This window comes from Podarcis bocagei, assembly GCF_964188305.1.
Source record: "Podarcis bocagei genome assembly, chromosome: 6".
Taxonomy (NCBI): Eukaryota; Metazoa; Chordata; class Lepidosauria; order Squamata; family Lacertidae; genus Podarcis; species Podarcis bocagei.
In genome coordinates this window covers 98,646,610-98,667,353 of record NC_138130.1, presented here as the reverse complement: position 1 = coordinate 98,667,353, position 20,744 = coordinate 98,646,610, and the positions used below count along the sequence as shown (strand labels likewise).

Below are 20,744 nucleotides of genomic sequence, written 5' to 3'. Positions count from 1 at the left end.
CTTCTTTTGTCCTGGGCCTCCATTTTGCTTCATCTTGTTGTGGGTGGGAGTCCTGTCGCGACAGTATTCAATAAAGGCCAAGCCTACAGGCTGCTGTTTTGCTCCAAGTTATCCTGGTTGGTGTCTTTGTTTTTGTCCAAGGGAGCCCTCGGATTTTCCCGTTAACACAATGAAACAGCTGAATTGTGATGAAGTTCTTGGGACCACAATAGTTTTCCCTCCATTACATTTGTTAGTTAATGGTAACATTGCAGGGGATTGAACTTCTAACTTTTAAGATTCTATGATCATTGCTATTATAAAGGGTCACCATGCTTCTTTTGCACTTTCCAGCTCTAATTAAATTATCGCTCTCTGCACTTTTTGTGTTGCATTTCCCTCTCACCCAAAGCTTTCATGCCCCCCCCTGCAATTACATTACCGTACATGTATGCATATGTCTCTGTTATCTTATATCAGCACATGAAGGAAACTTGGGGGAGGGAAAAATCATTTTAATGCCAGGTTCAGACTTCCCTCAAAGGACCACAGGCTGAGAATCCTTAGCTTCACGGGAACCCAAATATCGTACATAAAAAAGGCAACGCTACAATTATTTTTACAAAAGCAATTATTGTATATTTTATTCACATCTTTCATCCCACGTTTGTAATCCTACCCATATCTACTCAGAAGCAAGTCCCACTGAATTCCGTGGAGCTTCTGCCCAGATAAATGAGGTTAGGCATGCAGCCTGAGTTTCTTGTCTGGAGGACGGTCCCATAATACATACAAGTAACCTTACACATTACATGTAAGGATAGACCCGTTAAACATAACCAGTGATTGCTTCAGCTCAAACTGAAAGTAAAAAAAGAAAGTCCAATTCCATTTTTAAAAACCCTCTAATTAAGCATCCTTTTGTAAACGAGGCTTCTCCTGCAACGAATGTCTTCTCTTTTCACACTAGGAATTGCCCCTGCTTATTTAAGGGTATTTGCTCACAAATTTCTTGCTCCCACATCCTTAAAGAAACAGCAGCAATTTCTGGAGCACCCCTGCATGAACAGCACATGGCACCATGTGTGGCAGGAGCCATCACAGTTTAGCATGATTTGGTGGCTATTCTGGAGGTATCGCCGTTGACACAGGTATGTTGTAAGCATCGCTATTCTTTCTTTCGCCTGACAGCTGGTGGTCCCGCGAAGGCAGAGATGTACAGTTTGAGCCAAGCGTATGTGACACCTACAGCACAATATACAGAGGTGAGCAATAAAGGGAGGAAAGGGAATTTGGCTATCCAGGTGGTGAAAGGCATCACAATTTCACACAAGATTTCCAGAGGTATCAGCCCAATGAGGTAGATTGTTTCCAACCAATTAAGCAGAGGCCCTTCTTTTCTGCGGAGAGAGAAAGCAGAAAAAAGGATTTTAATATAATCACTTCACAAATTATCACTTTGAAATAGTTACTGATATCTAAAATCAACCCCTCTTTTGCAAAGCAGAGCAAGCATGTCTTATTCTGGAGGAAATATCTAAATCGGGGATTGAGAACCAGTGACCCTCCAAATATTTTTGCTCCGCAGCTTCCATCATTCCAGACCATTGACTGATGAGCTGGGAGTCCAAAAACACAGCCAGAAGGCCACAGGTTCGCTATTCCCAGTCTAAATGCAAGAGCAGGCAAAGACTTGCTAGGCCGACAGGGAACCCCAGTCTAAAATGTGAGCAGTTTGTGGGCCCCACCTCCTTAAGACAACCAAAAGATGAACTCAGAGACATTTGCAAGCCAAGCAAGCCCAAACGGAAGCTTGCCTTTGCAAAAACATTTAGGCTGTAATCCTAACCCCACTTACCTGGGAGTAAGGGCCACTGAACCCAACAACTAACTTGTGTTAGACACGGTAAGATTGCACCGTTGGTCATTACCTGAATATGGCCTTCAGCGAGGAGAAGCTATACACTGTGAAGAGCAGCATGAGCAAGATTTTAATAGGCAGTTCTGAAACACAACAAACAGTTGGCAGATGTTGTATATGGCCAAAACAATAGGGGAAGAAATACTCTTTGTATTTGGCGTTTATTTTGTTTAACAAAGTGCATATACCACTTGATTAAAAAAGAATGGGGACACGGGTGGCGCTGTGGGTTAAACCACAGAGCCTAGGACTTGCCGATCAGAAGGTCGGCAGTTCGAATCCCCACGACGGGGTGAGCTCCCGTTGCTCGGTCCCTGCTCCTGCCAACCTAGCAGTTCGAAAGCACATCAAAGTGCAAGTAGATAAATAGGTACTGCTCTGGCGGGAAGGTAAACGGCGTTTCCGTGCGCTGCTCTGGTTCGCCAGAAGCGGCTTAGTCATGCTGGCCACATGACCCGGAAGCTGTACGCCGGCTCCCTCGGCCAATAAAGCGAGATGAGTGCCACAACCCCAGAGTCGGTCACGACTGGACCTAATGGTCAGGGGTCCCTTTACCTTTACCTAAAATAAAAATACAACTCTCTAAGCAGCGTACAAAACGGTGGCAGCAGGCACATAAGAAGCTGCCTTATACTGAGTCTGACCACTGCCCCATCTAGTTCAGTATTTCCTATAATGACTAGCAATGGCTCTTCAGGATTTCAGATGGGGTTCTTTCCCAGCCTTCCCTGGAGAAGGCGAGGATTAAACCCGAGACCTTCTTTGTGCAAAGTAGGATGCTCTACCACTGAGCCACATCACCTTCTAAGAAGAGGCACCTGCTGTTTCAGAAGTACTTACATTAAAAATAAGGCACTCCCCCACTAATCGGGGAACCCTTTTATTCAATTCAAAGGAGTTTCAGTCAATGAAAGGAAGCAGCCCTAAATGACGTATATTCTCGATGTGTCGACGGCCCTTCACGTACATCAGTAATCTTTGAAAACGAATGCGTAAGCCAGGAAATATTTTAGGCAGGTGGTGAGACATAGAAGGTACTTACCTGGTGCTGTAAACAGTAGAGGGAAAAGGGAAAGATGTCCTGTAGTGGACAGAACCAGATAGGTGCCAGCATCTCTGGATCTCTCCACAGCCAGCAAGCTAAAAATGCATACCAAAAACAGGAGATTTTTGAAAGTAGCTGTTAAGCTGTTCAAAGAGATCATTTTCTTCAAGGTCCTCCCTCACTGCTGCCACCATGCTCCCGGCACAACGCTATGCATGTCTACCCAGACGTTTCACAGAGTTCACCTCTGGTTAACCATGTGCAACAGGGGTGAGAAACTTGTAGCCTTCCCAAGGTTGGTGAATTACAGATCCCACCATGCTGGCTGGGGCTGAAAAGAATTGGGAGTCCACCTTTGCAGCAGTACCTGGGATCTTCCTGCAGCAGCAGGGGGAACAAGGAAGTCAAGTTCCAAAGCTGCTTCCTTGTTTTGCTCTTCAACTGTAAGAAGCTGCTTTATCCCTGACTTGTTTCTAAGATATCACAGAAACAGGCCCAAGATCCACAGGGAAGTCCTACGTAGCCATGGAATTTTTAAAGAGAAAATTGAATTAAGAAAACTACACTCTTTGAATTCCATAATGTCATTTGTGGTGTGATATTTGTAAGCCAACCTTCCCACAATCTTGCCCAGAAAGGGGTCCACGTGTGAAGAATGGAAGTTAGAAAAATGCAACCTGAACCCCTTTCCATGCCTCTTACCTCAGAGGGAGAATGGCGAGAAGGACTGCTTTCTCATGCACATGCCACCCAAACATGAAGGAGCTCAGCGCGCAGAGAACCAGGCATCGTAGGAAGCCTCTGGGCCCTTGGGGTTTAAACCAAAGACAGAAAACAGAGGGCTAGAAACAACAGGCAGAAAACAAAGCTTCAGTGGTGCATTTCAGCGCCGGGAACACAGGCTTATCATTCAGTGGGAGCTCAGCAGTTGCTAAGCTCTGCATTTTTACAGTGGTGCCTTGGTTGTCGAACTTAATCCGACCCCGGAACTGTTCGAAAACCAAGACGCAGCTTCCGATTGGCTGCAGGAGCTTCCAAAGTTCCAAGTTCAGCTTCCAAAAAACATTCGCAAACCACAACACCTACTTCCGGGTTTGCGGCGTCTGGGAGCCGATTTGTTCAGGAGCCAAGCCGTTCGACAACCAAGGTACCACTCCATTATTCTGCTTTGCATTGCCAGAAAGTGTTAAATTGCCTTTTTGAGATTCTAGGTACCACCTACGTTACATGCCAGTTTAACTGACGTGGGTCCCAAACCAAGGAACTCTGGGAATTGTAGTTTTGAGGATAATGCTGAGACAATCTGGTACCCTATACTTTTCAAGTGATGGGTGCGCCAGTGGTGCCACAACCATCTTTTAAAAAGCAGGGGTGGGGGAGGTGGAGAAAGGGTGACAAGCAGTGAAATTTAAGAGAATCTGTAAAAACAAAATCCAGAACACTGGAAGCTGACCTCATGTTTCAGATTGCAATTAATGGTGGTTCTTGGGTCTGAATATTTTGCCCCACCTAAGAACATAAGAGCAGTCTGCTCCTGACTCTTTAAAAGCAGCCTAACACAGGTGTGTGTAGATCTGAAGCTTTCCCCATCCATGTACTTCTAACCCAGGAAAAGCTTCACCTGTTGAATTTCCGCATGTCAGGCCACTGTTAAAGGCATAAAAGAAGTAAGCAAAACTAGTGGTAACTCTGTTTTTAAAGGCATAATAGACTGGCAGGGACCAGAGTGGGCTGAATATTCAATGCAAGCAAGTTGGTGCTTTAACAGGGGAGCATTCATTTTAAATGGGGAGAAATTTCTTGTGGGCTCTGCTTGCAAGCAGATGAAGATGTGCTCAGAGGGGTAGAGTGATATGGATTTACCAGCATAGAGATGGCAGTACAGGTCAAAGTTGCCAATGGAGTCACTGAAGGAAGGACGGTATGTTGAAATTCCTGGACTAGCCCTCCAGTCATGGCAGCCTTGGGCATCTTTGCAGGGTCAAGGAATTTATATTTCAGACCTGGAAGTTATAATGAAGTTTGTAAGAAGGACAGGCACGTTGTCAGCCACACCATACGCACCCTAAATATATGTGGAAGCAAGTCCCACGGCTTGTTTCAACACTTGTTTACATCCAGAGACATTTTAAATTTTATTTAAAGGTTTATAAGCCAGTTTTTGAGCAGATGCTCCAAAGTGTCTCATAGCACAAGTAAAAACCCAAATCCAAATATAATTTAAAATATTATGTTCGTGCTAAAAAACAGCATTAAAACCAAAATAAAACCAGCAGGTTTAACAGAGTCAGTTTATAATCGCAACCTGTTACAAAGGATTATTAAAATGTAGGGCTGTTAGGGACCCTGAAGATCATCTGCTCCAACCCCCTGCAATGCAGAATATGCAGCTGTTCTGTATAGGGATCTAACCTGCAACCTGGGCGTTATGAGCACCATGCTCTAACCAACTGCACTGAATGGGTTAAGTCTCAAGGAAAAAGCGGGTCTTCTAGGCCTATTTAAGGACTAAGGAATGAGGCTCGCTTAAGTTAAACAGGCACTGAATTGTTGTGGGACCATTGCTGAGTGTCCAGCAGCCTAATTGTCGTCATGTGCAGTCATGCAAGGACGCTACACAGCCCAAATGGTTTTTTAAACAGTTTTACTAAAAATGTCCTTTTAGACATAGCAAGATGTCTGAGGCACACGCACATAACCAACTCCACTTTAGTAAACAGTAAGCTTCTGAGAAGATATTTAGGATGGTTTGGAAGCCATCCTCTGAGTGCGCACACACACTCCTAAACGCCATCTCCAACTTCTCGAAAGATTCCATCAACGGTGCCTCCGAAATTTTTTACAAATCTCTTGGGAAGACAGGTGAACTAATGCCAGTGTAGTGGAAGAAGCAAAGATCACCAGTGTCAAAACAATGATTCTTCAACATCAACTTCGTTGGACTGATCATGTTGTTCGGGATGCCTGATTATCGTCTTCCAAAGCAACTACTCTATTCCAAACTTAAAAATGGAAAGTGTAGTACTAGTGGTCAACAGAAGAGGCTTAAAGACTCTCTGAAGGAAAATCTAAAAAAATGTAGTATAAACACCAACAACTGGGAAACACTGGCCTGCAAGTGCTTCATTTGGAGAATAGCCTTTACCAAAGGTGCCATGAGCTTTGAAGACGCTTGGACTCAGGATGAAAGGGAGAAACGTGCTAAGAGGAAGGCAGGCTTGGCAAACCCTCACCATGATCGAGTCCCAGTGTGGATCCAGAATTGGACTCCACAGTCACACCATTAAGACCGTGTTCATGGAAGCCAATCTTACTCAACTACGAGTGATCGCCGAAGAAGAAGAAGAAGAGTAAACACTCTTTAGGAGACTATAAAGATGAAGAACTTGCATGGAAATCTCCCTGCTGCTGTCGTATCCGATGACTGTCAAAGGCAAGAGATTGAACTGGACATCCCACTTACCCAACCCGGTTAAACTGCCCTCATGTTTATATATTCTTTTGCATACTTTCAAAAGATTAATAATAAAATGTAAGGAGAGGAACTGCCGCTGTGCTGGTCAGACACAGCAGGCTTCTCCTACTGAAGATTTCTAAAAGGGAACAACAATCACCGAACAAGTATTTGCTATTAATACATGCAGGGTTAAGATACTCTACCAATAACGGAGAGCGCTTTGTCCAGGGCGTTGTACAGTGCCCAGAAGTTAGGAGCCCAGTATGCATGGCAAAGGCCTCTTTTGAAAGGGAAGAGACGAGAGAGGACCTGAGGCAGCTGGCCCTAATGGAAGAAAAAGGAAGTTAGAAAGTTAGTCAAAGATTTTTCATTTATATTAAGTAACACAACAATACATTTGTGGTTATGGCTTTATTGCTGTCATCACTCAGGAAGCAGGTGCATGTTTTAAAGAGGATGAGGGTCCTTACCCAAACAATAAATGGTCCCAGTGAAAGTGCAGAAACAAAGCAGACAATGAATCCCAGGGCAACTAAGCGAAGAAAACTGAAGCTGCCCCATCGGAGGGATCCATCTGGAGAAAACGAAAATATTATGATTAAAACAGAAGGGTGTGTGTGAAAGAAACAAGAAATGCTTTGGCAGTGTGTTTTAATTTCCTTCCAATTATAAAACAAGATCTTCCTCCGAGATAGTTAAATTCTTGTCACAGACCAGTCTTTCCCAACCTGGGGGCCACCAGATACTGTGGACAGCCAATATGGCAGTCTTCTTTTTCACCTGGCAATGTATCCAGACCCTGGTCGTTCCCCCTATGAAATCATCAATCACTTGCCTGAATTATTTGCAGTGAAGCAGTAGGACCGGAGGAGGTACACACCATATGCTGGGGCGACATAGAGGTTGATATGCTTGAAGTGCAAGAGGACGGCAAAGAGAAAAGCCCCTTCCAAATGCCTTTTCTGAAAGGGAGTGTGGGGCAACAGGGAAGAGGAAGGTCAGGCGGTTATTTGAAGCAACAAAGAATCCAAAGCCTACATAAACAGAATGCACACTTCAGAGCTGGATGAGACTTCTAGAATAGGAATTGGGCATGGCTGCCTCTTAATACACTACCTGGAATAGCCGTGCAATGGAGAGCAGCAGGAATCCAAACAGAAAGCCATTGTACTGAAAATGAATGTCTGTGATTGAGTTAAGGACTAACATCCACTTCAGAAAGACGCCCTAACCCAGGAAACATTTTAAACTTTAGTGCTTCAATTCAACTTCCACGTTGAATGACCAGTTCTAATTCTTACCAGTAGCAAATTTAGAAGTTCCAATTCTCATTAGAATTTGATAGGTATCTCCCCACTCCTCCCAAACCCATCAAATGTTGATGTTTGGTTTAGGTTATCTGGCCAGATTTCCTTTGACACCTTTGGAAGGATACGGTCCACAATTAAGAGGCCAAAATTCCATAAGAGGAGAACTGAAAGGACAAGCTGAGGGTTCTCCAGAGGTTCCTTTGTACCTCGCTTCCCATTTACACATCTACAGCACCTGAGCAGAGGAGAAATAAAGAGACAAGACAAAATCCAAATCCCTTTGTTCTTCCATACGCATTTCTTAAAGATCAGGTGCAGGTTATAGGTTATGTTAACATTGTTTTCTCCTTCAAATAGGTTTTTGTTTTTTAAATACTCCCATCTATTCCATCTAAAATACTCCATCTATTCCACGGGTGTCAAACACAAGGCCCGCGGGCCGAATCCGGCCCGCCAGACCTCGTCATGTGGCCCGTGTAGCCGCCGGCGGCCGCCAGCCTTCACCTTTTATTCTCGCTTTTCTTTTTTTTTTACACAAGAAAGCCACCTCTTCAGCGCATGTGCGGCAGCCTACAAGCCAGAGAACGTCTGCCCTCTAGCGGCGCCGGCCATTCTACACAGGAAACCTCCACTTTACATGTCCTTTACATAGTCCTACAGATACAACCGGCCCTTTGAGGGTGACCAAACTGCTGATGCGGCTCCTGATGAATTTGAGTTTGACACCCCTGATCTATTCCATCTAAAATACTCCATCTATTCCATCTAAAATACTCCATCTATTCCATCTAAAATACTCCATCTATTCTACTCTTCAACACATTTACTGATTTCAACAAGAGGCAGGCTGAATGATTTCTTTCCAGATTCCAGTGGCTTATCTTCCCTTCTCCCGAAACACAAAACAGAAAGACTTCCTATTTAAAAACAATAAAGGGGCACCAACATACTCGCGAACTGCGTAGATGAAGAGCACATCTGTGAAGATGACCGAAAGCCTCTGGAAAAGAATGGTTGGGTAGCTGGAATAGTTGAGGTTCTGGATGACCAGCATCTCTTTGTCAAAGTACTTGGCAACATGTGAAAGCCCATACTCAAACCACGCAAAGAAGGGAGGGTAATCCAAGGTCCACTCAGATGTTGCCTGTAAACATGGGAAAAGAACACAAGTGAGAAGGCAGGTGTCAATCACTGGGTGACCTTCAACTGTAAGCTACTTCACATATGCACATTCAACGTGTGGCAAGTGCAACATCAAGTGATCTCTCGTTTCATGAACAGCCCATCACAAATCAAATTAGGGTGGCTTTAAAAAAAATGTGCAAAGGGGAACGATCTGGATCAGTTGGCTGTTCTAAACCAGACAGAGACCTTCACTTTTACTCTAGGAAGCCTGGAAAAACAGGCAAAAGACATTTCAATTGCCTGCACTGGAGGTCCATTCAGCTTCCAGTAACAAGGAAGAGATATCTGGCAGCAGCCTTTAATCATCTGCAAAACTCCACAAGATGGAAGAAAGACACACTTACCTCATAATACCACTGAGAGACTGGTAAGCTATGGGTGATGGCTAGCCAGTTCCTATGCACTTCAAAATCTGTGGAATGACTACAAGAAGTTAGAAATTAGTATCTGGATCATACCACATAGCTTTCTACTTTGTAAAAGGCAAAAGATTTATATGATCTGAAGAGAAACCAGAGCACTTCTACTTTGCATTTCCCAGGGCAATAGTAGGTAAGAACTGATGAGGAACTCTCTGCTAGGTTGTTAACAAGAGACAAACTTTCAGCAGTTGTGCTCATGCATTAACATGTATGTCTATGCATCTCTGTAGGTATCTGTGCACAATAGCTTTCCTACAGTTAGTTCTGTTTCCTAATTTCATGAGAAATTACTTCTGCCACATTCCGGCGAATCAATTATCACCACATCTACAACTCACATTCCCATTTATATGCATGGGTAAATGTACACAGCAGTGGATGACCAAAAGGTAAGGAGGATTTTCAGAGTGGCACTCGGTGGGCTCACAGGGCAAACCAACAAAAAAGTGGACTGGACAGAATCATAGAAAGTTATGTAGAAGAGGACATTTTGACCCCTGGATGTCAGGACAAGCTGCAACTGCCAAAATTTGCAACATGGAGACAGACAATGGAGTGCATCTCTGGGGGTGAAGTCAAACTGCTGCATTAGCAGCACGGAAGTTGCCTCCCAGGGGTACAAGCCTGGGCAGTATGTAGAGGTCCTGAGCTGCTCAGATGACAACACATACCCCTCTCGGCTGGGCTGCAAGAATTGCCAAAAGGAGGCATACAAGGCACCATCGAACCATCTTAGGGATTCCACTCCGGATTTGTGTCAGGATTATGCCTTAGCCCTTTCATCTCCCGAATATATCCAGCAAGGAAGCAGAGGTTTAGGATCTTTTCTACTTGGGCTCCCTTCCCAGGTGGATGAGCCCCATCTGCCCCTCACTTCTCTCTACAGCACATGCAGAAACTGCCTCCTTGGCTGTTGGACCCACTATTAGTATCATCTGCTCAAGACATTGGAGCTAATCCTTGCATGGAGAGGAACTACACCTGTAAATATCAGCTGCTGGGAACTGCAAGTGGGGAAGAGTGCTGTTGCGCTCATGACCAGTTTCAGGGCTTTCCAACAGCATCAGTTTGACCGCTATGAGAACAAATAGCTGGAATACAGGAGACTTTGGTCTGACCTTGTGAGGGTTTTCAAACGTACTTAATGTACAATTGGGCCAAAGCAGCTAATCGTAACAGCCTTCACTATGTGAGCTGATGTTTTCTTTTTCTTTCTTTTTTAAAACTTGCTATAAAACATAATTGCACTGATTACCAAAATATGCTCCGTGAAAATCTTGTTTTTAGTCTGACCACATCCTGCAATAGTCAACAGTACCATTGGTGTCCATTTCCTCAGACACAGCAACACACTTTAGTGCTTTGACAAAACCTGCATCTCTTGCATTATTAAGCCTAATGGACATTTACTGGAATTGATGCATTGCTTTTTTCCCCATTTTATCACCTGGAAGCCCAGAGGCTAACTAATATTCCTCCTCTTCAGTTAGATCTGTATCCAATCCCTCATGATCCTCATAAACTTGGTATTACTGCACTTCTGAGTTTGACTCCACTGCCAACTAGGGTATAATTTCTTGAAGATAGGTAATCTGAAGGGGTCTCTGGCAGAGAATTAGAATAAAGATAGATAGATGATTGATTGATTGATTGATTGATTGATAGATACAGGGTAAGAACAAAGGCCAGGGAGGAAACAAAGGCATTGAAAGAATGCTATTATTTTAATCACACATACTTTGGGTTAAGGTAGGGATACCTAACAAGGTACCCACTAAATGTTTCATGAACGTAAGAAAAGCCTGTTGGATCAGGCGCATCTAGTCTAGCATCTGATTCTCACAGTGTCCAAGCAGATGCCTGTAGAAAACCTATAAGCAGGATGCAAGTACAAGACAAGAGCACCTTCCCCTCTTACGACGTCCAGCAACTGGTATTCAGAAGCCACTTACTGCCTCCCCAATTGTGGAGGCAGAGCATGGCCATCATGGCTGGTAGCCACTGATAGTCATATGCTCTATGAATTTGTCTAAACCTCTATTAGAGTAATCCAAGTTGGTGGCTCATCCCTGCCTTTTGGTCTATAACTCTTTGCCTCGAGGGATAGCTCAGCTGGTAGAGCATGAGACTCAGAATCTAAGGATTGTGGGTTTGAGCCCCATGTTGGGTGAAAGATTCCTGCACTGCAGGGAACTGGCCTAGATCAGTGTTTCCCAACCTTTTTTGGGCAAAGGCACACTTGTTTGATGAAAAAAATCTCAAGGCACACCACCATTACAGCCCCGTGACGTCAGCGCGCAGCGTCACGCCGGGAGGGACGCACGAAAGTGTAAGTTTCAATTTTTTTCCCTCCCCCTTGCCGGGGAACCTCCAAGCTTTGGGGGTGGGTGGGGGGGAGGCAGCAAAGCGAGGCAGGAAGGAGAGCGCGGCTTGGCTGGGTGAGCTTTGGCAGGGGCAGGGAATGAGAGCCGCGAGGCGGGCGCTGCGGACGGAGGCGCTGCCCGCCGAGCTCGCAGGCAGCCAGGCAGGCAGACGGCGAGAGCCCCGCGCTGGGCGGCCTCTCCTCGCCGCCCCCGCCCCGCCTCTCGCCGCCCGACTCGCCCGCCTCCCTCCAGGCAACATCTCGCGGCACACCAGGCAACATCTCGCGGCACACTAGTGTGCCGCGAAACAGTGGTTGGGAAACACTGGCCTAGATGATCCTCATGGTCCCTTACAACTCTATAATTCTGTGATTTTGTGAACTCTCATTTGTCCCAGACAGCATGAGTTCACCATGTTGGCCATCCCTGCAATAAGGTGTAGGGAATGGGGTGTGATCTAAAGAAAAAAAGAGAGTTTTGAGGAAAACTTTTTCCACCCAAGGGCAACATGTCAAGTAGAGCGGGTTCTCTACATGCTTGATTGCAAGCAAGCCGAAGCATACCTGATCAAAACAATTCCATATTCTTCCCGCCTACCTATGTCTCGAATTCCCTCCCCTTCCTTTGTGACTGCCTGGTGTCCATTTTATATTACAATCCCCTCAGGGCAGAGACCTGTCAAACCTGTTCTTTGTAAAGCACCACGTTCACATGGGACTGCACTGCTTGTTGTGCAATTCACACATATGTCTCCTAACCTTACACTTACTGGAGCTTTGCTTATGAAATGTATATTTTGTTATCATTTAAAAGTTGCAGCTTAAGTTCTACAGAGTGACTCTCAGGTTTCCCACCCTCTTTTTTTGACATTACAGGAGGGTTGCAAGAATTAGGAATAACATTAACAATACAGTGGTACCTTGGGTTAAGAACTTAATTCGTTCTGGAAGTACATTCTTAACCTGAAACTGTTCTTAACCAGAGGTACCACTTTAGCTAATGGGGCCTCCCGCTGCCGCCATGCTGCCGCCACACGATTTCTGTTCTCACCCTGAAGCAAAGTTCTTAACCCAAGGTACTATTTCTGGGTTAGTGGAGTCTGTAACCTGAAGCGTATGTAACCCGAGGTACCACTGTGGCCTACCCTCTTTTAAATCTGTCTAGGGTGGTGGCCATTGCTGCCTCCTGGGGGAGCAAGTCCCATAGTTTGTCTATGTGCTGCGTGAAGAATCACTTTCTTTCCTCTGTCCTGAATAATAATAATTCATTTATATGCTTGCCGCCCATCTGACTGGGTTTCCCCAGGGACTCTGGGAGGCTTCCAACAAATTACAGTGGTACCTCGGGTTAAGTACTTAATTCGTTCCGGAGGTCCGTTCTTAACCTGAAACTGTTCTTAACCTGAAGCACCCCTTTAGCTAATGGGGCATCCTGCTGCTGCTGCACCGCCGGAGCACGATTTCTGTTCTCATCCTGAAGCAAAGTTCTTAACCTGAAGCACTATTTCTGGGTTAGCGGCGTCTGTAACCTGAAGCGTATGTAACCCGAGGTACCACTGTACAGTAAAACACAGGTAAGACATCAAACATTAAAAACTTCTCCATACACCATACAACAGCCCATGAGGCCCTTAATCTCAGGGTCGTAGCTTCCAGCCCCACCTCGAGCAAAAGTTCCCTGCATTGCAGGGGGTTGGGCTGGATGACCCCTGGGGGTCCCTTCCTACTCTGCAGTTATTCCACGATTAAGAGAGGAGATGGGGGAGGGAACATTCCTCTGCCTACCTTCTCCGTGCCACGCATTCATTTCATAAGATGCCAGTTATGGAGCGAGGTTTCTCAAGCGCGTGGGCCTCTGGCAGTTTTTGGACTACAACTCCCATCATCCCTAGCGAGCAGAACCAGCGGTCGGGGATGATGGGAGTTGTAGTCCAAAAACTGCCAGAAGCCCAAAGTCTGGGGAACGCTGCTGTAGAGGGAAGCCCTGCAACGGGGAACCCAAGGCAGACTCGGAGAGAGACAGAGAGGGACCAGGCAGCAGGAGGGCGGAGAGGCCCCTGCGAGGAACTGCCGCGTCCATCATGGCGGCGCCGGAAGCCCCCTCGCGCCCGCCCCTTCCCCGCCAGAAGAATGTGAGGGGGAATAGTAACGAATCCGGGCTCCTTACTACGTGGGGATGAGGAGCAGCTTGAGTAGCGTGACCCCGAAGGCCAGAGCCGCGAACCAGCCTCCGCTCGCCGCCATCACGGCCCGCTTGCCTCAGAGGGCCGGAGGGCACTGCGCATGCGTGGGGGGGGGAGGCGAGCCGTTGCCGCGCCGCAACGTTTGCAACCGCCTTCGCAGCATCCAGGCGCCTGCGCGGGAGGGCGGGCGGGCGGAAAAAGTACTGCGCCTGCGCGCTGGCTTTACTCGCGGCGTCCTGGCTCGCCCCTCGCCACACCCCCTGCAGGCGGGAGTGTGTCAATGCAGCCGCCTCGACGCAGGCGGGGTTTCAATGCGGTTTGCAAACCGATTCTTTGCTTGTTATGTGCAGTTGGTTCCAAGCCTAGAGCCTCTAGAATTCAGTGGAGCTTATTTCTGGCAGACTGTGAGAGGGTTGCAGGCTTCTAAATATGCAGTAGTCCCAAGTCTAAATCCTGACCCTGTAGAATTTATTGGGCTGTTTTTATTCTGATTGTGTGTGTGTGTGTGTGTGTGTGTGTGTGTGTGTGTGTATGTATGTATGTTTTTATGTTGATCTAGTATGTGAACCATCCAGGTATAGGTATAGGTAAAGGTCCAGTTAAGTTCAGCTGCAGACGACTCTGGGGTTGTGGCGCTCCTCTTGCTTTACAGGCCAAGGGAGCCGGCGTTTGCCTGCAGACAGTTTTTCCGGGTCATGTGGCCAGCATGACTAAGCCGCTTCTGGCGCAACGGAACACCGAAACCAGAGCAGTGCATGGAAATGCCGTTTACCTTCCCACTGCAGTGGTACCTATTTATCAACTTGCACTTTCTGGTGTGCTTTTGAACTGTTAGGTTGGCAGGAGCAGGGACCGAGCAACGGGAGCTCACCCTGTTGCGGGGATTTGAACCGCCGACCTTCTGATCAGCGATCCCAAGAGGCTCAGTGTCCGGGTATAGGGTGGTACAGTCGTACCTTGTTTTGCAACTGGGATGCGTTCCAGAGCCCCGGCCGCTAGCCAAAAAGGATGGAGGAAAAAGTCCCACGTCTGCGCACAAGCGGAGCGGTTTGTGCTTCTGCGCATGCGTGAAGCGTGGTTTAGCGCCTCTGCACATGCATGAGTGGCAAACCCGGAAGTAACCCGTTCTGGTACTTCCGGGTTTGCCGTGGACGTTCGCCGGAACGGACACTTGATGAGGTGGACGTTCGTAAAGTATTACTGTATATAAATTCAATTAATAATAATAATAATAATTTCATGGGAGTTATTCCTGGCAGACAGTGTATCGGGTTAAACATGGGGTTGCAGGCTTTTACTATATGGATCTCACTGGTTTGTAACTGGAAGTGTTAAAGGGAACTCAGTGGATGTAGCCTACCTTGATTTCAACAAGGTGCCCCATGATATTCTTGTAAAGAAGCTGGTAAAATGCGGTCTTGACTATGCTACCACTCAGTGGATTTGTAACTGGCTGACTGACCGAACCCAAAGGGTGCTCATCAATGGTTCCTCTTCATGCTGGAGAAGAGTGACTAGTGGGGTGCCACAGGGTTCTGTCTTGGGCCCGGTCTTATTCAACATCTTTATCAACGACTTGGATGATAGACTCAAGGGCATCCTGATCAAATTTGCAGATGACACCAAACTGGGAGGGGTGGCTAACACCCCAGAGGACAGGATCACACTTCAAAACGATCTTGACAGATTAGAGAACTGGGCAAAAACAAACAAGATGAATTTTAACAGGGAGAAATGTAAAGTATTACACTTGGGCAAAAAAAATGAGAGGCACAAATACAAGATGGGGGACACCTGGCTTGAGAGCAGTACATGTGAAAAGGATCTAGGAGTCTTGGTTGACCACAAACTTGACATGAGCCAACAGTGTGACGCGGCAGCTAAAAAAGCCAATGCAATTCTGGGCTGCATCAATAGGAGTATAGCATCTAGATCAAGGGAAGTAATAGTGCCACTGTATTCTGCTCTGGTCAGACCACACCTGGAGTACTGTGTCCAGTTCTGGGCACCACAATTCAAGAAGGACACTGACAAACTGGAACGTGTCCAGAGGAGGGCAACCAAAATGGTCAAAGGCCTGGAAACGATGCCTTATGAGGAACGGCTAAGGGAGCTGGGCATGTTTAGCCTGGAGAAGAGGAGGTTAAGGGGTGATATGATAGCCATGTTCAAATATATAAAAGGATGTCACATAGAGGAGGGAGAAAGGTTGTTTTCTGCTGCTCCAGAGAAGCGGACACGGAGCAATGGATCCAAACTACAAGAAAGAAGATTCCACCTAAACATTAGGAAGAACTTCCTGACAGTAAGAGCTGTTCGACAGTGGAATTTGCTGCCAAGGAGTGTGGTGGAGTCTCCTACTTTGGAGGTCTTTAAGCAGAGGCTTGACAACCATATGTCAGGAGTGCTCTGATGGTGTTTCCTGCTTGGCAGGGGGTTGGACTCGATGGCCCTTGTGGTCTCTTCCAACTCTATGATTCTATGATTTGCAACATGTTTACTCTTCAGTCCCACTGGACGTACTCCTAAATTGTGCATAGTGTCACCGCCATAATTTGTGTCGTGCAAAAGCTGTTTCTTGACTGGCAGAGCACAGCACTGGGGCACAGGAAGCTGTAATAACAGGAATGAATGAAACTTTCACATGTTGCATGCAGACAATAGAAAGGTAAAGGGATCCCTGACCGTTAGGTCCAGTCGCGGGCGACCCTAGGGTTGTGGTGCTCATCTCACTTTACTGGCCGAGGGAGCCGGCGTACAGCTTCTGGGTCATGTGGCCAGCATGACTAAACTGCTTCTGGTGAACCAGAGCAGCGCACGGAAACGCGCCGTTTACCTTCCCACCGGAAGGTATTTATCTACTTACACTTTAACATGCTTTCAAACTGCTAGGTTGGCAGGGAGCTCACCCCGTCGTGGGGATTCGAACCGCCAACCTTCTGATCAGCAAGCCCTAGGCTCTGTGGTTTAGAGCACAGCACCACCCGCAGACCGTAGCAAGCTGTTATTGTTAGTACCTGTCCAGCTCCATCCATTGAGAATGCTTGTGCTTTAATTCTTTTTTTGTATTCATGCTGAGGATTGATTACAAGCTCATTACACAAAGGGCTGATAAATCTAATAAACAGATAAATAGTAATGTGAGCTCAAACCCCACACAGCTTCATATGTGATAGATAAATGATTGCTGTTATTGTTCTTCATTTTGCCAGAGCCGCTTGAATTCCACGCAAACCTAGGATCTGAAAATTGGTGCGAAACTTTGCACACCAGAAATATACAAAGTTGTCTCAGCTGTCTAGTGGGGAAGCACCCTGACAAGTTTATTGTCTGTCTGAATGAGCAAGTCAGAAAGTGATTGGAACTGACATCCCATGATTTGAAGACTTATCCTGCAGGTGTTTAGCTTGCTTTCTCTTTTAACCTCACTGGTTTCATTTCAGCCAGCTGTGGAGAATCTTTGGCTCTCCAGGTTTTCGCTGAACTACAACAAAGGTGACCAAGATGATAAAGTGTCTGGGAAAATAGATTGGGTGAAATTATAAGATGGTAGGTTTCAGTTGAATATTAGGAAATGCTTATTGACAGGGGTGGTGGGTGGTGGGAACCTGAAGCCCTCCAGTTGTTTCTGGAATAAAACCTCCCTAATTTATTTTTGACTAAAGGGCCAATCTGCCTGAAGCAGATGGGTGTTGGAGTCCAACAATATCTCAAGGGCCACAGGTTCCCCACCTGTGCCCTAGAGGCTTGAAAACCAATCATCGCTTTGTTTTTTTGTCCCCGGGGACTATTGCAGGCATAGGCAAACTTGGCCCTCCAGATGTTTTTCGACTACAACTACCACCATCCCTAGCTAACAGGGCCAGTGGTCAGGCATGATGGGAATTGTAGTCCCCAAACATCGGGAAGGCCAAGTTTGCCTATGCCTGGACTATTGGATGCCCAGATAATATTGCTATTGTCTGATTCCACCCTTCTTCCAAAAATCACAGGGCAGTTTACGGTTAGTGATGCAGGGGCTGTATTCGGAATTAACTTCAGTTTTCTGGAGACTCTCCAAAGACAGACCCATATGTACAATTTATTATAGTCATCTATCCTAGATGTCAGTTTAATGGAAAGGCAATGTTGTTCAACACGATCACAATGCCTCCTGCCCTGATGCATAGAAAACCACAATTTATCTGTAACGGGCCGCCATGCCAGTCTCTGTGTCTGAAAAATGCTCTTCAACAAATTTCATCGCCCTTTTAGTCAATGGGGGCCATGCAACTTGGGGGTGGGGTGAGGACAGAGGTCACGCTCCATCTTCTACTTTTGTCATGCAACAACTACCTGTGGGATATTGCGATCCGTCATAAACCAAGCCCAGACACACATGCAGAATTCTCAGAGGCGTGTTTCTAAAGTTAACAAGCAGATTTATTATAAACATCTGTTAAATATGCTTTTAGAGAGAGTCCCAAAGACCCTGTAACTCTGCAATAAGATGTCTTTACAGGATCTGTCATGGAGTTTGGCATTTATTGCAGAACTGAACGCCATTCGTCATAATCCCCCACAGAGCATCGAGTGTCAACATCTAAGGACACTTTTCAAAGGGTCACTTTGGCATCCCGATGAAGCAGATTTCAAAGTCACCCTCTATCTGGCTCTGAATTCTTTCCAAGAAGTGGTGAACTGAAATCTCAAAAGAGTTTTTACAGGACCAGTTTCTGTGCACAGAAAAGTCAGATGTTTTTACAGTGTTGGCAACCAATTTCCTACAGACATCTTTGGTCTGTCCTGAGGCAAGCTCCCTCTTTGCTGACTGCCCACTCTGCTGTTATACCATTGGCCAGGGGACCAAGATCACTGTTGGACTATGACTACAGCCCCTGGAAGTATGGCTGATAGCCAGGGATGATGGGAGTTGTAGTCCAACAACAAGCGTAGGGTACCATGCTATTATTATTAAATGTTTTTATATATGTTGGAAGCCGCTCAAGGTGGCTGGAGCAACCCAATAAGATGGATGGGGTACAAATAAATTATTATTATTATTATTATTATTATTATTATTATTATTATTATTATTATTATTATTAATTGGCTACCACTGCTGCATGCCTTCCTAGAGAGAGGTGACCTGGCCATAGGCACCCGTGCCCTAGAAACACTCCCTGCTTTTATTAATTGCTTTCGTGCATTTTAGTCGCTATGGCTTTAAAACAATCTGCTGCTCTGTTGCTTCTACTGCTTTCCATTATGAAATATATTTATTTTTTCGTTAAGCTCTCCGGAGGCTTATGCAAAAGATGGGCAGTAAATCCCTAACAGCGCCCTCCTACGCACGTTTATTCGGAAGTTAAGTCCCCGCTGTGTTCAATGTGGGCTCACTCCCAGATAAGTGTGAGTGGGATTGCCGCCTCAAATGAATAAATAATAGAATTGCAGAGTTGGGAGGGACACCGAGGGTCATCCAGTCCAACCCCCCGCAATGCAGAAATGCAGTCTACTCCAAATGAAGCATGTGGCTAGTGAGCTATAATAATAATAATAATATAATAATAATAATTTATTATTTATACCCCGCCCATCTGGCTGGGCTTCCCCAGCCACTCTGGGCGGCTTCCAAAATAATATTAAAATACTATAATACATCAAACATTAAAAGCTTCCCGAAACAGGGCTGCCTTCAGATGTCTTCTAAAAGCCTGGTAGTTGTTGTTCTCTTTGACATCTGGTGGGAGGGTGTTCCACAGGGAAGGCGCCACTACTGAGAAGGCCCTCTGCCTGGTTCCCTGTAACCTCAATTCTCGCAGTGAGGGAACCGCCAGAAGGCCCTCGGAGCTGGACCTCAGTGTCCGGGCTGAACGTTGGGTGTGGAGACGCTCCCTCAGGTCTACAGGGCCGAGGCCGTTTAGGGCTTTAAAGGTCAGCACCAACACTTTGAATTGTGCTCGGAAACGTACTGGGAGCCAATGTAGGTCTTTCAAGACCGGTGTTATGTGGTCTCGGTGGCCGCCCCCAGTCACCAGTCTAGCTGCCGCGTTCTGGATTAGTTGTAGTTTCCGGGTCACCTTCAAAGGTAGCCCCACGTAGAGCGCATTGCAGTAATCCAAGCGGGAGATAACCAGAGCATGCACCACTCTGGCGAGACAGTCCGCAGGCAGATAGGGTCTCAGCCTGCGTACCAGATGGAGCTGGTAAACAGCTGCCCTGGACACAGATTTGACCTGCGCCTCCATGGACAGCTGTGAGTCCAAAATGACTCCCAGGCTGCGCACCTGGTCCTTCAGGGGCACAGTTACCCCATTCAGGACCAGGGAATCCTCCACACCTGCCCGCCTCCTGTCCCCCAAAAACAGTACTTCTGTCTTGTCAGGATTCAACCCCAATCTGTTAGCCACCATCCATCCTCCAACCGCCTCCAGACACTCACGCAGGACCTTCACCGCCTTCACTGGTTCTGATTTGAAAGAGAGGTAGAGCTGGGTATCATCTGCATACTGATGAACACCCAGCCCAAATCCCCTGATGATCTCTCCCAGCGGCTTCATGTAGATGTTGAAAAGCATGGGGGAGAGGACAGAACCCTGAGGCGCCCCACAAGTGAGAGCCCAGGGGTCTGAACACTCATCCCCCACCACCACTTTCTGAACACGGCCCAGGAGGAAGGAGCGGAACCACTGTATAACAGTGCCCCCAGCTCCCAGCCCCTCAAGATGGTCTCTTTGGGGGTGAGGGTGTCACAAGTTGTGCAGGCCTGATCAAAACCTAGGCCCCTTCATGCTTTTTTTCTTTTTGCTCTGAGAATCTATGTCCGTCCGTATCCAACACCCCTTCTCAATCTGACAACTGCAATGCGCTCTACGTGGGGCTACCTTTGAAGGTGACC

The 20,744-nt window shown here is 46.5% G+C and overlaps 1 protein-coding gene across 3 annotated transcripts; it reads right to left on the bottom strand.

Annotated features, from left to right (window-relative positions):
• Positions 1 to 592: 592 nt before the first annotated feature.
• ALG8 (ALG8 alpha-1,3-glucosyltransferase) lies at positions 593 to 13,967 on the bottom strand. Of its 3 annotated transcripts, none has more exons than XM_081197401.1 (13): positions 13,849 to 13,967; positions 9,242 to 9,320; positions 8,663 to 8,856; positions 7,838 to 7,947; positions 7,519 to 7,586; positions 7,234 to 7,364; positions 6,873 to 6,954; positions 6,606 to 6,726; positions 4,809 to 4,948; positions 3,648 to 3,787; positions 2,943 to 3,040; positions 1,911 to 1,983; positions 593 to 1,379 (listed from the first exon to the last, which is right to left on the bottom strand). In XM_081197401.1, the coding sequence occupies exons 1-13, from the start codon at positions 13,923 to 13,925 to the stop codon at positions 1,148 to 1,150; spliced, it is 1,545 nt and encodes a 514-aa protein (XP_081053527.1). In that variant the 5' UTR covers positions 13,926 to 13,967; the 3' UTR covers positions 593 to 1,147. The 3 variants fall into 3 exon arrangements, with proteins under 3 accessions (XP_081053527.1, XP_081053526.1, XP_081053528.1); XM_081197400.1 differs by having other exon boundaries at positions 6,873 to 6,976; positions 7,238 to 7,364; positions 13,849 to 13,966; XM_081197402.1 differs by having other exon boundaries at positions 6,873 to 6,976; positions 7,238 to 7,364; positions 9,242 to 9,309; positions 13,849 to 13,947.
• Positions 13,968 to 20,744: the final 6,777 nt, after the last annotated feature.

Coding starts and splice junctions, on each gene's coding strand:
- ALG8 (XM_081197400.1), bottom strand. CDS start 13,925: ATGGCGGCGAGCGGAGGCTGGTTCGCGGCTCTGGCCTTCGGGGTCACG. Junction 7,365..7,518: donor CCATTGCACGGCTATTCCAG/GTAGTGTATTAA, acceptor ACTCCCTTTCAG/AAAAGGCATTTGGAAGGGGC. Junction 6,727..6,872: donor TGGGACCATTTATTGTTTGG/GTAAGGACCCTC, acceptor TTCTTCCATTAG/GGCCAGCTGCCTCAGGTCCT.